General features: G+C 41.0%; 2 protein-coding genes across 7 annotated transcripts; both read left to right on the top strand.

Annotated features, from left to right (window-relative positions):
* Window positions 1-850: 850 nt before the first annotated feature.
* On the top strand, window positions 851-14,693 carry LOC110488335 (uncharacterized). 6 transcript variants are annotated; one of them, XM_021560543.3, is made up of 9 exons: window positions 851-1,069; window positions 4,895-5,143; window positions 9,342-9,623; window positions 9,878-9,919; window positions 10,038-10,079; window positions 11,056-11,166; window positions 11,253-11,309; window positions 11,434-11,465; window positions 11,548-14,693. In XM_021560543.3, the coding sequence occupies exons 1-9, from the start codon at window positions 994-996 to the stop codon at window positions 11,707-11,709; spliced, it is 1,053 nt and encodes a 350-aa protein (XP_021416218.3). In that variant the 5' UTR covers window positions 851-993; the 3' UTR covers window positions 11,710-14,693. The 6 variants fall into 6 exon arrangements, with proteins under 6 accessions (XP_021416218.3, XP_021416220.3, XP_090084599.1 ...); XM_021560545.3 differs by having other exon boundaries at window positions 11,056-11,160; XM_021560544.3 differs by having other exon boundaries at window positions 892-1,063.
* On the top strand, window positions 13,216-14,259 carry LOC149970270 (uncharacterized). The gene has a single exon (XM_090228477.1). The coding sequence runs from the start codon at window positions 13,216-13,218 to the stop codon at window positions 14,011-14,013; it is 798 nt and encodes a 265-aa protein (XP_090084603.1). The 3' UTR covers window positions 14,014-14,259.
* Window positions 14,694-14,931: the final 238 nt, after the last annotated feature.

Consider the following 14,931-nt stretch of genomic DNA (forward strand, 5'->3'; position numbering starts at 1 on the left):
GTATCAAATCAAAATATCATTGTATTCATCAAATGCTAGGTGTAGACTAACAGTGAAACGCTTATTTACGGGCCCTTCCCAACAATGCAGAGCGAGAGAAAATAAGATAAATAATAGAACAGTTATAATACAAGCAATAATAGATACACAATGAGTAATGATAACGTGGCTATATACAGGGTGTACCAGTACGGAGTCGATATGCAGGAGTACGAAGTAATTGAGGTAGTTATGTAAAAGTTGACAATGAATGTACAACTATGAATAAAGTGACAGTTGACTAAAAGTTAGTGCACAAAGGGTCAATGCAGATAGCTGATTCAAATAATCAAAGCTTGATGATTAGTTGGTTATTTGAATCAGCTATATAGTGCGAGGGCAAAAACGAAAACGTACGTGGGTGTTGTTGTTTGGCGCCCTCCACTATATGAAGTAGACTAAGTATGTCCAACATGTCTGAACCGTCTCCGGTACGGTATATCTGCACAAAACTAGTATAAAGCATTTATTTCGCTACTACTGTCATCATTCTAATAGCATTGTTTGGAAAGTCACTCTGCAGGGGTCCCACCTGGTTCAAATCTTTTACTCACGAGGATGTAATTAAACACTGTCTCAACTTCAAGATAGGCTCAGCCCTATTGTGAGTGGCTTCTTATTTACCAATCAATCAACAAAAAGAAGGCATTTTTAAATTAGCATGAAATGCAATAAGACACACAGTATATAACAGGTTTATGTGAAAAGACGTGTCAATGTCCTCTCATTGAAGCATAATGAAACATTTTGGATATCCACTATCAAATGTTATCATAATGTTGAGTCTATGGTATGATGCTGCCCATTAGTCACCATAATGTCAATGTCTTAGTCATGACCACACAGACTCACGCAGTCTTGGTCTGGTTTAAACAGGGAACAGAGGAAAAGGGAAGGAGGGGTTATTATCACGTATACAGATGAACTCTGCAGTGTTAAGAGTTTTGGTGAAAGATGTGGAGCTATTTCAAGCCTTTGTTGTTTTTTCTAATGATTCCCCTCACCTCTAGTGCAACAGCTACAGGTACAGGTACAGTGAACATTTAGTTATTTGTTCTTTGCATTGATTGAGTACTACACCGACCATACTTTCTTTCTATCCAAGACAAAATGAACAAAACATAAAAAGAGGGAGTATACACTGGGAAACATAGTGTATAATAGAATAATATTTTATTTCCTATATTGATTTGAGATTCTACTTCATGTACAGTGCCTTCAGAAAGTATTCATACCCTTGACTTATTCCATATTTGTTGTGCTACCACCTGAATAACAAATTGATTCAATTGTATTTTTCTCACTCGTCTACACACAATACCCAATAATGACAAAGTGAAAACTTTTTTTAATGGAAATGTATAGAAAGTGATATACAGAAATATCTCACTTACATAAATATTTACACCCCTGAGTCAATACTTTGTAGAAGCACTTTTGGCAGCGATCACAGCTGTGTCTTTCTGGGTAAGTCCCTAAGAGCTTTCCACCCCAGGATTGTGCAACATATGCCCATTATTATAAAAAAAAAATTCAAGCTCTGTCAAATTGGTTGTTGATCATTGCAAGACAACCATTTTCAGGTCTTGCCATATATTTTCAAGTAGATTTAAGTCAAAACCTGGCCACTATTGTCCTGCTGAAAGGTGAATTCATCTCCCAATGTCTAGTGGAAAGCAGACTGAACCAGGTTTTCCTGTAGGATTTTGCCTGTCCTTATCTCCATTCTGTTTCTTTTTTATCCTTACAAGCATACCCATAACAGGATGCAGCCACCACTATCCTTGAAAATATGGAGAGTGGTACTCAGTAATGCATTGTATTGAATTCAGTGGAGGGGAGGACAGCTCATAATAATGTATAGAACAGAGGAAATAAAATAAAATACAATTGTATTAGTCAAATGCGCCGAATACAACAGGTGTAGGTAGACCTTACAGTGAAATGCTTACTTTCAAGCCCCTAACCAACAATGCAGTTAAAAAAAATAAGAATAAGAAATAAAAGTAACAAGTAATTAAAGAGCAGCAGTAAAATAACAATAGCAAGACTATATACAGGGGGATACCGGTACAGAGTCAATGTGCAGGGGCACCGGTTAGTCGAGGTAATATGTACATGTAAGTAGAGTTATTAAAGTGACTATGTATAGATGATAACAACAGAGCGTAGCAGCGGTGTAAAAGGAGGGGGGACAATGCAAATAGTCTGGGTAGCCATTTGATTAGATGTTCAGGAGTCTTATGGCTTGGGGGTAGAAGATGTTTAGAAGCCTTTTGGACCTAGACCTGGCGCTCCGGTACCAGGCAGTGATGCAACCAGTCAGCTTGCTCTCGATGGTGCAGCTGTAGAACATTTTGAGGATCTGAGGACCCATCTCAAATCTTTTCAGTCTCCTGAGGGGGAATAGGTGTTGTTGTGCCCTCTTCACGACTGTCTTGGTGTGCTTGGACCATGTTCGTTTTTTGGTGATGTGGACACCAAGGAACTTGAAGCTCTCGACCCGCTCCACTACAGCCCTGTCGATGAGAATGGGGGCGTGCTCGGTCCTCTTTTTCCTGTAGTCCACAACCATCTCCTTTGTCTTGATCACGTTGAGGGAGAGGTTGTTGTCCTGGCACCCCACAGCCAAGTCTCTGACCTCCTCCCTATAAGCTGTCTCGTCGTTGTCGGTGATCAGGCTGTTGTTGATACTGTTGTGTCATCTGCAAACTTAATGATGGTGTGCAGTCAGCCTGGTCATGCAGTCATGAGTGAACAGGGAGTACAGGACGGGACTGAGCACGCACCCCTGAGGGGCCCCTGTGTTGAGGATCAGCGTGGCGTATGTGTTGTTACCTACCCTTACCACCTGGGGGCAGCCCGTCAGGAAGTCCAGGATCCGGTTGCAGAGGGAGGTGTTACCATCCTCAGTTTTCTCCTAACACAGCCATTAAACTCTGTAACTGTTTTAAAGTCACCATTGGCTAATGGGGAAATCCCTAAGCGGTTTCCTTCCTCTTTGGGCAACTGAGAAAGGAAGGACACCTGTCATCTTTGTAGTGACTGGGTGTATTGATACACCATCCAAAGTGTAATTAATAATCATCAAAGGGATATTTTTTATCTACCAATAGGTCAAATCAAATGTTATTTTTCACGTGCCGAATACAACAGTTGTAGACCTTACTGTGAAATGCTTACTTACAAGCCCTTAACCAACAATCCAGTTCAAGAAATAGAGTTAAGAAAATATTTACAAAATAAAGTAAAAAATAACACAATAAAATAAGAATAACGTGGCAATATACAGGGGATACCAGTACACAGTCAATGTGTACAGGTTAGTCGAGGTAATTTGTACATGAAGGTAGGGGTAAAGTAACTATGCATAGATAATAAACAGCGAGTAGCAGCAGTGTAAAAACAAGGGGGAGTGTCAATGTAAATAGTCTGGGTGGCCATTTGAGTAATCGTTCAGCAGTCTTATGGCTTGGGGGTAGAACCTGTTAAGGAGCCTTTTGGACCTAGACTTGGCGCTCCGGTACCGCTTGCCTTGTGGTAGCAGAGAGAACAGTCTTTGACTTGGGTGACTGGAGTCTTTGACAGTTTTTTTGGCTTTCCTCTGACACGGCCTAGCATATAGGTCCTGGATGACAGGGCCGTACGCACTACCCTCTGTAGCGCCTTTTGGTCGGATGCCGAGCAGTTGCCATACCAGGCGGTGATGCAACCGGTCAGGATGCTCTCGGTGGTGCAGCTGTAGAACTTTTTGAGGATCTGGGGACCCATGCCAAATCTTTTCAGTCTCCTGAGGGGGAAAAGGTGTTGTCGTGCCTGCTTCATGACTGTCTTGGTGTGTTTGGACCATGATAGTTTGTTGGTGATGTGGACACCATGGAGCTTGAAACTTTCGACCCGCTCCACTACAACCCCGTCAACGACTCCAGTCACCCAATCATAGATGCCCATAGATGCCCTTCTGAGGTATTGGAAAACCTCCCTGGTCTTTGTGGTTGAATCTGTGTTTGAAATGCACTGCTCGGCTGAGGGACCTTACAGATAATTGTATGTGTGGGGTACAGAGACGAGGTAGTCATTCAAAAATCATGTTAAATACTATTATTGCACACAGAGTGAGTCCATGCAACTTATTATGGGACTTGTTAAGCAAATGTTTACTCCTGAACTTATTTAGGCTTGCCATAACAAAGGGGTTGAATATTTATTGACTCAAGACATTTCAGCTTTTAATTTTTAATTTGTTTTTAACATTTTCGAAAAACACAATTCCACTTTGACATTATGGGGTTTTGTGTCTAGGCAAGGGACAACAATCTCAATTTAATCTATTTGAAATTCAATCCATTTTGTCAACACCTTGACAGTAACATTTTCCAAACAATAACACCATTAATACTAGTGTTTGTTTTAATGGTTTTGCCTTGAAAAACCCCCCACACGTTAGCTTCCTTAAAGTGGGCTAATTTTATTCCCACTCTAAGGATATGCCATGTTCCCATTAGATAAAGAGGAATAGTGGATCACACAGGAAGCAGGGAAGAAATGGACTCAGGAAGATATGAGTGACACACAGCCTTGCATGCAATGGTAGACAAACAGTTATATTCTTCTACATACAGCCACTGTAGAAGTAGACTGCACTCAGATGATTCCATAGGCTTGGGACAAGTCAGGCTCTCAGAAAACACCCCTGATCCAACACACTACCCCACATTTTTTCTTGGATTAAATTAGCTGTGACACAAAGCAGACATGCTCAGAAGTCTATGTCTATATTTCCCACAATATCCAGTTTGTCCAGTTTATTCTAGTTAGTGTAAACCTACTTCACACTTGTTATTTCTTCACTCAGTGAGAAGAGTCTCAGTGCCTGAGGAGCATCGCCTGTACCTGGCCTGCAGTGGCACTGTTGACTTACAGTGGCGACACCAGGTCAACAGGATCATAGTCACCAAACAAGGCCAGTCGGTTACTTACACGAACCAACAGAAATATGACCTCCAGCCTGATGGATCTCTGGTTATTAAAGAGCTGGAGCCATCCGACTCTGGGGACTACCACTGCAACGACCAGCTAGTGGCAGACGTGGAGGTACTGAAAGGTATGAGTGACAGGTACAGTGTGAAATGTAACACTTGTCTGACCACAACTCTAGAATAACAACAACAAAAAAAATATATAAATATATTGGTTGCTGTCCTTGATGATGTGAGCTGAAAATGTACCACTGACTGGGCGATGAAGAATGGTTCAACCAATGATCAATTTCAAGTGGTCAACCACCAGTGAAACTGCTCTGTCATTGGAGTGATCTATTTTTAAGAAAATTAGCTGAAACACACTTATTTTTGTGACCAACTTGTATTATTTATTTGTATACATTTTTTTTGTGAGGGGTTCAGATCACAGACAGGAATTAATATTCACAAAGTGTATAAATATAAAGAAATGAAAAGCAGTCGAAAACTTGTCAGTCCCATCTCCCAACTCCCTCCCACTTCTTAGTAGGTGCGACCCATTCCTATTCCCCCTATCTCCCTCCCTCCCTCGCTCCCTCCCTTCCTCGCTCATGATGTGGACATACTGTATCTATGCATAAAACAAAACATCATGGGCAACTCATCTTATGTTTGTAAAGTTGTTTGTGGGACCAAGGCACACATGAATAGAATCAGCCTGCATACATCAATATTCTATACAGATATTCAAAATACAATGGATAAGTTCAAACATGATTGCATTACGTAAACTCACAATAAGCTTTTGACCTTATCAACTGCTCTATTGAATGTACTGTATCTAAGGTTGTTTCCTTGTCGCTGTTCATACGAGCTGTGAGGAGCTCTAGTGAAAGAACATCAAGGAAGTTTTGTACCCATTGAGTTATGCTGAGCTTATGTGGAGGCTTCCATCTGGTCACTAATAGTATTTTGGCCGCAGTCAGTCCAGACAAACACTAGTTTCTGGGGTACTGTGCCTCGAGTCAGTGAAGATTCATCGTTTGAAAATAATAGCAACATTTCATTTTTTCAAATTTTATTTCACCTTCATTTAACCAAGTAGGCCAGTTGAGAACAAGTTCTCATTTACAACTGCAACCTGGCCAATATAAAGCAAAGCAGTGAGACAAAAAACAACACAGGGATAAACAAAAGTACAGCCAATAACACAATAGAAAAATCTATATACAGTGTGTGCAAATGGAATAAGGATGTAAGGCAATAAATAGGCCATAGTAGCGAAGTAATTACAATTGAGCAAATTAACACTGGAGTGATAGATGTGCAGATGATGATGTGCAAGTAGAAATACTGGTGTGCAAAAGAGCAAAAAAAGTAAATAAAAACAATATGGGGATGAGGTAGGTAGTTGGATGGGCTATTTACAGATGGGCTGTGTACAGCTGCAGCGATTGGTAAGATAGCTGATGCTTAAAGTTAGTGAGGGAGATATAAGTCTCCAACTTCAGCGATTTTTGCAATTCGTTCCAGTCATTGGCAGCAGAGAACTATAAGGAAAGGCGGCCAAAGGAGGTGTTGGCTTTGGGGATGACCAGTGAGATATACCTGCTGGAGCGCGTGCTACGGGTCGGTGTTGTTATGGTGACCAGTGAGCTGAGATAAGGCGGAGCTTTACCTAGCAAAGACTTATAGATGACCTGGAGCCAGTGGGTCTGGCGACGAATATGTAACGAGGGCCAGCCAACGAGAGCATACAGGTCGCAGTGGTGGGTGGTATATGGGGCTTTGGTGACAAAATGGATGGCACTGTGATAGACTGCATCCAGTTTGCTGAGTAGAGTGTTGGAGGCTATTTTGTAAATGACATCGCCGAAGTCGAGGATCGGTAGGATAGTCAGTTTTACGAGGGTATGTTTGGCAGCGTGAGTGAAAGAGGCTTTGTTGTGATATAGGAAGCCGATTCTAGATTTAATTTTGGATTGGAGATGCTTAATATGAGTCTGGAAGGAGAGTTTACAGTCTAGCCAGACACCTAGGTATTTGTAGTTGTCCACATATTCTAAGTCAGAACCGTCCAGAGTAGTGATGCTAGTCAGGTGGGCAGGTGCGTGCAGCGATCGGTTGAAGAGTGTGCATTTAGTTTTATTTGCATTTAAGAGCAGTTGGAGGCCATGGAAGGAGAGTTGTATGGCATTGAAGCTCGTTTGGAGGTTAGTTAACACAGTGTCCAAAGAAGGGCCAGATGTATACAGAATGGTGTCGTCTGCGTAGAGGTGGATCAAGGAATCACCCGCAGCAAGAGCGAAATCATTGATATATACAGAGAAAAGAGTCGGCCCGAGAATTGAACCCTGTGGTACCCCCATGGAGACTGCCAGTGGTCTGGACAACAGGCCCTCCGATTTGACACACTGAACTCTATCTGAGAAGTAGTTGGTGAACCAGGCGAGGCAGTCATTTGAGAAACCTAGGCTGTGTTGTCTGCCGATAAGAATACGTGATTGTCGAAAGCCTTGGCTAGGTCGATGAAGACGGCTGCACAGTACTGTCTTTTATCGATGGCGGTTATGATATCGTTTAGTACCTTGAGCGTGGCTGAGGTGCACCCGTGACCAGCTCGGAAACCAGATTGCACAGCGGAGAAGGTACGGTGGGATTTGAAATGGTCAGTGTTCTGTTTGTTTACGTGGCTTTTGAAGACTTTAGAAAGGCAGAGCAGGATGGATATAGGTCTGTAACAGTTTGGGTCTAGAGTGCCACCCCCTTTGAAGAAGGGGATGACCGCGCAGCTTTCCAATCTTTAGGAATCTCAGACAATACGAAAGAGAGGTTGAACAGACTAGTAATAGCGGTTCCAACAATTGTCTAGCCCAGCTGATTTGTACGAGTCTAGGTTTTGCAGCTCTTTCAGAACATCTGCTATCTGGATTTGGGTGAAGGAAAAGCTGGGGAGGCTTGGGCAAGTAGCCGTGGGGGGTGCGGAGTGTTTGGCCGGGGTTGGGGTAGCCAGGAGGAAAGCATGGCCAGTTGTAGAGAAATGCTTATTGAAGCTAGCACAGGTAATTATATAAAAGCAAGGGCTATACACTGCAACAGGCATAAGACCTAGTCACATGGCAATAGACTAAACAACCTATTGGACTTGTACACATGAAACTCAGGCAAATGTGCTCAAACATTACAGTAATGTTGAAATGTATACATAATATAAATACAATGAGCATGAATGAGTGATATATATAGAACTGAAAATAGCCTAGCACCAAAAATTAAGAATGCTAATAAACGGCTAATCGCTAGCAATCATGCTAAAATGATCATGCATTCCAATACAATATGCTAACGGTAGTGCTAACGCGAGCCAACAAACCAGCTGAACACATGGTACTTTTACACAAAAGTCCACACAACTTAGGTATTTGGCGTGACCTTGACCAATAAAACACTAACAAAAGTGGGGGTCCTCTGAATGGGAGTCTAAGCTGCCGACCGGAACTATCCAGAAGGGATGGCTAGAATCAGCCGACTGAAACTGGCCGTTTTAACAGATATTGTTCCAGACTCTTTTCCAATCTGTATTTTGTTTGTAGTCTTTAAGGTCTGTATTCCATATCGTAACTATTCCCATTGGTTTATGGAGGACTTCTAGTAGTTTTTTATATATAGATTGAATACAAAACCTCCACTTGTGTTCTGGTTACATACAAACTCAGTGAGTGGATGGAAAGGCTCCATAAGTGCGCATAGTGGTTCTTAACGGCAAAGAATGTAAAATACAAATAAATGACGAATCAGTTAAATTATACATATTTTTTAGGTCATGAAAGGATAATAACCCTTCATCATTCATCAAAGCATATAACTTTAAGTTGGGTAAAGCTATACCCCCAAAAACGTTGGGTTTCTGGATTGTATATATTTGATTTCTGGGCCGTTTCTTTTTCCATATAAAATGTAAGACTGAATTTTGAATCTTATCTCAGTACTAACAAAGTGTGCTAACAATAAATTGAGTCTAGGCAAGACATTCATTTTGACTATCAAAATTCGACCTGATAAAGTTAATGTTAGATTAAACCATCTGTCGAGATCTGCTGTAATTGCAGTTGTGACTTTGTAGTTCTTCTAAACATTTTTAATTGAAACATCAATCCCCAGGTATTTAAAATGGGTCACAATTGGTATCTTCGATTCTATTATCGAGGTTGAACATTGCTTTGTTAAGTGGGAACAGAAACTTAGTCTATTTTGTTCATCTAATGAGCATATTACTATCAGTGTCAAAGACATTTTCACATCTTGTTACCAATATTTAATACAATAAATATCTTCCCACAGGCAAAAACTTTGCGGTTTCTGCTGGACGAGCCCTATTGCTTCCCTGTATAGTATCTAACAAAGCCAAGTGGAGGTGGTTCTTCAGGAAAGATAGTCATGCGAAACGAGAACCCATCTTGACTCTGTTCAAGAATGGGACCATGAAAAAGGAGAGAAAGGACCCCCAGAAAAGGTTTTCCTGTGATGAAGATGGTTCCCTGCAGATCCTCAATCTGCAGCCAGGGGACTCTGGAGAGTACCTGTGTAATGGAGAAAAGGCAGCCAAAGTAACAGTGTTGACAGGTAGAGCTTTCCAAGTAGCATTTTTTTTTCTCCTGTTTTTCCCTTATAGCTACACTGTATCTAGCTACACTGTCCATGTATTTTCCTTTGACAGTATCATAAAGCATTTAATAAAAAGATCAGGCTCAAAAATCCTCTTGAACACTTGCTGGGAAAACCAGTAAAAGGAAGCTTTGGGGAAGCTTCAGAGGCCACTACAATGCCATTCCCTTAACTTAAAATGTCATGCATAACTTTTTTTTTTGCAAACCCAGATCATCTCAACATCCAGAGTACCACTGCTCTTATGCAAACAGGTAACACAAAGCAACACTTTGCAGTTCTTGAAAGTATGAAAATGACACCAAAGTCCAGGGTTTTAACTGTGAGCTGTAAAAGTAAATTCCATGACTAATATTCTTCACCTATTTTCAGATGTTGTTGGGAGAGAGAACAGGGAGACACGCCCTATAAATGGTAGGTTGTCCAACGAAAGTTCAGACACAAACCTCGGGAGGCAACGGTCGAGTCATGTGTCCTCTGAAACGTGACCCATCAAACCGTGCTTCTTAACACCCGCTCGCTTAACCCGGAAGCCAGCCGCACCAATGTGTCGGGAAGAAACACCGTTCAACTGACGACCGAGGTCAGCCTGCAGGCGCCCACTACAAGGAGACGCTAGAGCGCGATGAGCCAAGTAAAGCCCCCCCAGCCAAACATTCCCCTAACCCGGATGACGCTGGGCCAATTGTGCTCCGCTCTATGGGACTCCCGATCACACACGGTTGCGATACAGCCTGGGATCGAACCCGAGTCCGTAGTGACACCTCTAGCACTGCGATGCAGTGCCTTAGATCGCTGCACCACTCGGGAGGCCCCTCTATGGACAATTCCTTCGACCTCATGGCGTGGTTTTTGTTCTGACATGCACTGTCAACTGTGGGACCTTATATAGACAGGTGGGGGCCTTTCCAAATCGTGTCGAATCAATTGGATTTACCACAGGTGGACTCCAATCAAGTTGTAGAAACATCTCAAGGATGATCAATGGAAACAGGACGCACCTGAGCTGAATTTCGAGTCTCTTAGCAAAGGGTCTGAATACTTATGTAAATAATGTATTTCTGTTTCGTATTTTTTATAAATTAGCAAACATTTCGACACCTGTTTTCACTTTGTTATTATGAGGTATCGTGTGTAGATTGCTGCGGATTTTTTTTATTTCATCCATTTTAGAAAAAGGCTGTAAAGTGAAAAAAGTCAAGCGATCTGAATACTTTCCGAAGGCCCTGAACATTTATGTGTTGTAATATGCCACCCACCCAACTTTGTGTTTACTGTTAGCGACCCTCCATGCTGTGTGCTCGCTTCAGAGGGCATGAACTGGGCTTTCATCCTGTTATCAGGTGACATTTTCACAAATCAAATTGTGCTTCATGTTTTTGTCTATTAGTTGTGACGATAATAGCTGTCATTGGACTATGCCTCGTGGTGCTTCTGGCTGGTCTGCTGTGCAATTTGCTGAAAGGAAGACTGAGAAAAAGAAGAAAGAAATGCAGTACAGGTTTTTAAAAATCCTCTAAATTATATTGTTTGTAATAAAAGTTTTTTTTTTTTACAAATGTGACATACTTACTGTATTCCCTATAGTGACAGGACACAAGCAGGAAGGAACTGAACTCCAGACTAGGTGCTTGTCAAATCTAGGTAAAGAACACTGTCTAATTTTTTGCTGACAGAAAGGTCCATCTAATAGGGTTTGTGTAAAATGTGTAAAACAAGTATTGCTATCATTGAAAACAAGTAATTTTTTTAATATTTTGTGTTATAGGGTCTGATATCACACAAAGTGATGGGGAAGAAGTGAGTACAAATGAATATCACTCATTAAAAACTTTGCTAAAATGTCAATTTAAATATTTGTATGTTTCCGTGTGTGTCTCAGAGCCCTTCTCATGTGGAAGACACTGAGGTTCAGTATGCATCTCTGGGTCGGCAGAACTGGAGGGAAAGATTGAAGGTACATGGAGACCAGAATCACGTCATCTATTCCACTGTGGTCACTGCTAGACCAGCATTCCAGGGTTTGGAGAGAATAACACATTGATTTGACTGATTGACTCCTTTACAAAACAGTTTGTTTTTTACCTCTTTGTATTACAGTACGAGTACATTTTACAAAGGTTGCTCTTTAATCCTGTAATAAATGTATTTGAGTCTTTCAAGATACTATTCTTTTATCCAACTAATTATATATCCTGTTGGCTTAAAACAATTATATTGAGATTCTTTGGACAAAAAAAACAATTATTACATTACCTTTTCCAACATTTACAGAAACACTCATACATGCACAAATCAAAATACAATCTTAGTTCCATCAAGAACGGATATTTAAAGAACAATGTCAGCAGATGCACCATACGCCTGAATGAACGCATTGGGCCACTGTTGCATAGATAACATCTCCCTGGGCCAATCCTGGCACTCCCTAAGGGCCTTACCAGTGTGCTTCATACTGGCATCGTGCAGACTCACTTCCTTATGAAATAATATATATGTCAGTGTTAGTGATTAAATATTGACTTCATGCCATCCAAACCTCTCAGGCATAGATTTACAGTTAGACAAGTTTTAGTCCTAACGATTCTGACTAACAGAAGTACTTTTACCTTGAGACTTGAATTCCTGTTCACACAGGTGCTACACAAATATGTTGTTGTACCTGAAAGAGGAAACAATTCAGAGGCAATCGGCAGTTCAAACAATAACAAATGGGTTATCCCGCCATTGTTTTAGTAAATAGCTGACCAATGGGGATGAAGAAATAGAACCACTCTCAAATTCATAGACAGCGCTATTGATGCAAGGACTGACCACCAATGAGATCAAAATGATATCTTTAATCATGTTGTAATGATCTTGGGTGAATAAGCGCGGATATTGACTACAATGTTTTGAGAATATAAAAACAAGATTAGGATTGGGGTTATAATTGGGGTTTTGATCGGGTAAGACAGTTCAACTAAGCTCATGAAGTTTTTATAAGTTATATTGTTCAAGAATCAATGGGTATATATAATTACTTGAAGTCAAAAACATTATTTGTAACAACTGCAGATTTGCAAAAGATAAACTTTTATTTTGTAATGTCCCTTTAAGTAAACTATTTACAAGTTTTATGCGTTTACATTCCCTTCTGTTTTTGCTGCTTCCATTCAACCATAACAATAATGGGGATGATCAAGATTTGTTCAACATAGACTGACCAGGTGAAAGCTACTGTGGGAAGCATTGGGGTCAACATGGGCCAGCATCCCAGTGGAATGCTACCGACACCTTGTAGATTCCACGTCTCAAAGAATTGAGGCTGTTCTGAGGGCAAAAGGGGATGCAAGTCATTATTAGGAAGGTGTTCCTAATGTTATGTACAATCAGTGTACTTTTACCATACACCATCTTGTTTATCCAGTCACTGCAACAGAAAGTGAAAGTAAGAATTACATTTCACAGCACAGTCTATGTATAGGTGAAATTACAAGAACATACGCCTTTGTGTCGGATCACACACAGGAAGGATTTTTCTGCTCTCTGTGAAGTCTTCTTACCGTAAATGTTTTCGAGATTTCTAACTCTCACCATGCCAAATGTAAATCTCATCTTGGAGGCTCTGTCTGCTGTCTCAGGTTGCAACGTGGAATCAGCCACCGCGGGAACACTTTCACTAACCCCACAGGACTTTGTCAATGTGGTCGCACTAAAGGAGTTCTACGTACAAGAGGGCCTTCTAGAGTTGGAGTACCCAAGTTTGGGGACATTGTCTTTAAAAGGTGCCTTAGCTTTACCTGATGCCCCATCCGCCGCATCCATTCCACAAACCACTGTTTCTGTGAACGTGAATGAGTTCCTTGATTCTCGGTATGACTACGACTTTACAAATGTTAAGGATGGTGAAGCAGTGTTTACTCGGGGAAAGGAGCAGTACGTCCGACCCTGTGGCTGGAACCGCATTGCCCTGAAGGTGTTGAACAAATACAGGGATGGAGATGGATGGTTGGGGACCGGAGACGAGGCCTGGCCAGTGTCCTACCACGGACCTGCTATGGACGGATCCCAGGGCATCATCAGGAATGATGGAGATGGAGATGGTGCTACTGTCGGAAGAGGAGTGTACTCAACACCGGACATTAACGTAGCTGAGAAGTTCTCCAAGAGGTTTACGTCCAAAGTAGATAACAAAACCTACAAGGTGGTGCTACGGAATAGGATCAACCCCCAGAAAAGGCAACAGTGTCGGAGAGAGAGTTACTGGCTGGTTTATGTGCCTGAGGGATCATCTCCTGTTCAAGAGAGAGCTATTGTGGAGAACTCCATCCGCCCTTATGGTCTGCTGCTTAAGGAAGTGTTGTAATCAAGGCAGACAATGTTTGATAGATAAGTAAATAGGTTTGCCTTAATCATACTCAGTATGATCAGAAAATGAAGAGATGTACCATCAGATCAATACAATTCTAAATCAACTAAGTAACAAGTTTAATTTGTTATAGTCATAGGATTAGCATACGATTGCTTGAGATTTTTGCAGTGTAAATGTAGCCTTTACCTGATAGGCTACTAATATGGATGTGTTCAAAGGTAATACAATGACTTGAAATAAGTGTGCATTGTTTATTTACATTGTACTTTATTTCCAGTGACGCGCCTCATCTAACCACATAGTTTCAACCAGTTGTTTTGGGAAAAGAGTGCTTTCTATGTACATATACCTCCAAAATGTTAGTTTGGACAACGCAGAAAAATACTTCACTATTGAAAAGCTGTTGTCACAGCATCAATACCTAGTGGTACTCTTATGATATTTAAATCCAATTATTGACTTCCAATTTGGATTTTTTTTTAAATGTAATCAATTTTAGAATAAGGATGTAACCTAACAAAATGTGGAAAAAGTCAAGGGGTCTGAATACTTTCCCGGAGGCACTGTATATGAACAATTAGCCTGCTAGTTTGTTGGTGTCTCTTTCAGTAATCTACATGAAGATATGCTTAGTGATTTGAAAATGCATTAATAACTGGTTTATTCAGATCAAACTACTGTTTGTTAGTTTAATATATATAATATATGTATAAAACAATGCTTTGTTTTTTTGCATTGATTAAAAAGAAGTGCAAACTTTCCTCTATAAACGTAGCCTTGGTAAATCTAGGGCATCAAGCCAAGGATTTGCAGCAAGCTCACCTGACCGGAAACAGAGTCCAAAGACAAAGAGGGCGCCAAACAAGGCCGAGACTGGGGACAACATGACACCACCTCCCTCTCTGCCACTTC

Source organism: Oncorhynchus mykiss, chromosome 30 (assembly GCF_057628025.1).
Source record: "Oncorhynchus mykiss isolate SJ-2025 chromosome 30, ASM5762802v1, whole genome shotgun sequence".
NCBI classification, from domain to species: domain Eukaryota; kingdom Metazoa; phylum Chordata; class Actinopteri; order Salmoniformes; family Salmonidae; genus Oncorhynchus; species Oncorhynchus mykiss.

Coding starts and splice junctions, on each gene's coding strand:
- LOC110488335 (XM_021560543.3), top strand. CDS start 994: ATGTGGAGCTATTTCAAGCCTTTGTTGTTTTTTCTAATGATTCCCCTC. Junction 5,144..9,341: donor AGACGTGGAGGTACTGAAAG/GTATGAGTGACA, acceptor ATCTTCCCACAG/GCAAAAACTTTGCGGTTTCT. Junction 9,920..10,037: donor CACTGCTCTTATGCAAACAG/GTAACACAAAGC, acceptor ACCTATTTTCAG/ATGTTGTTGGGAGAGAGAAC.
- LOC149970270 (XM_090228477.1), top strand. CDS start 13,216: ATGTTTTCGAGATTTCTAACTCTCACCATGCCAAATGTAAATCTCATC.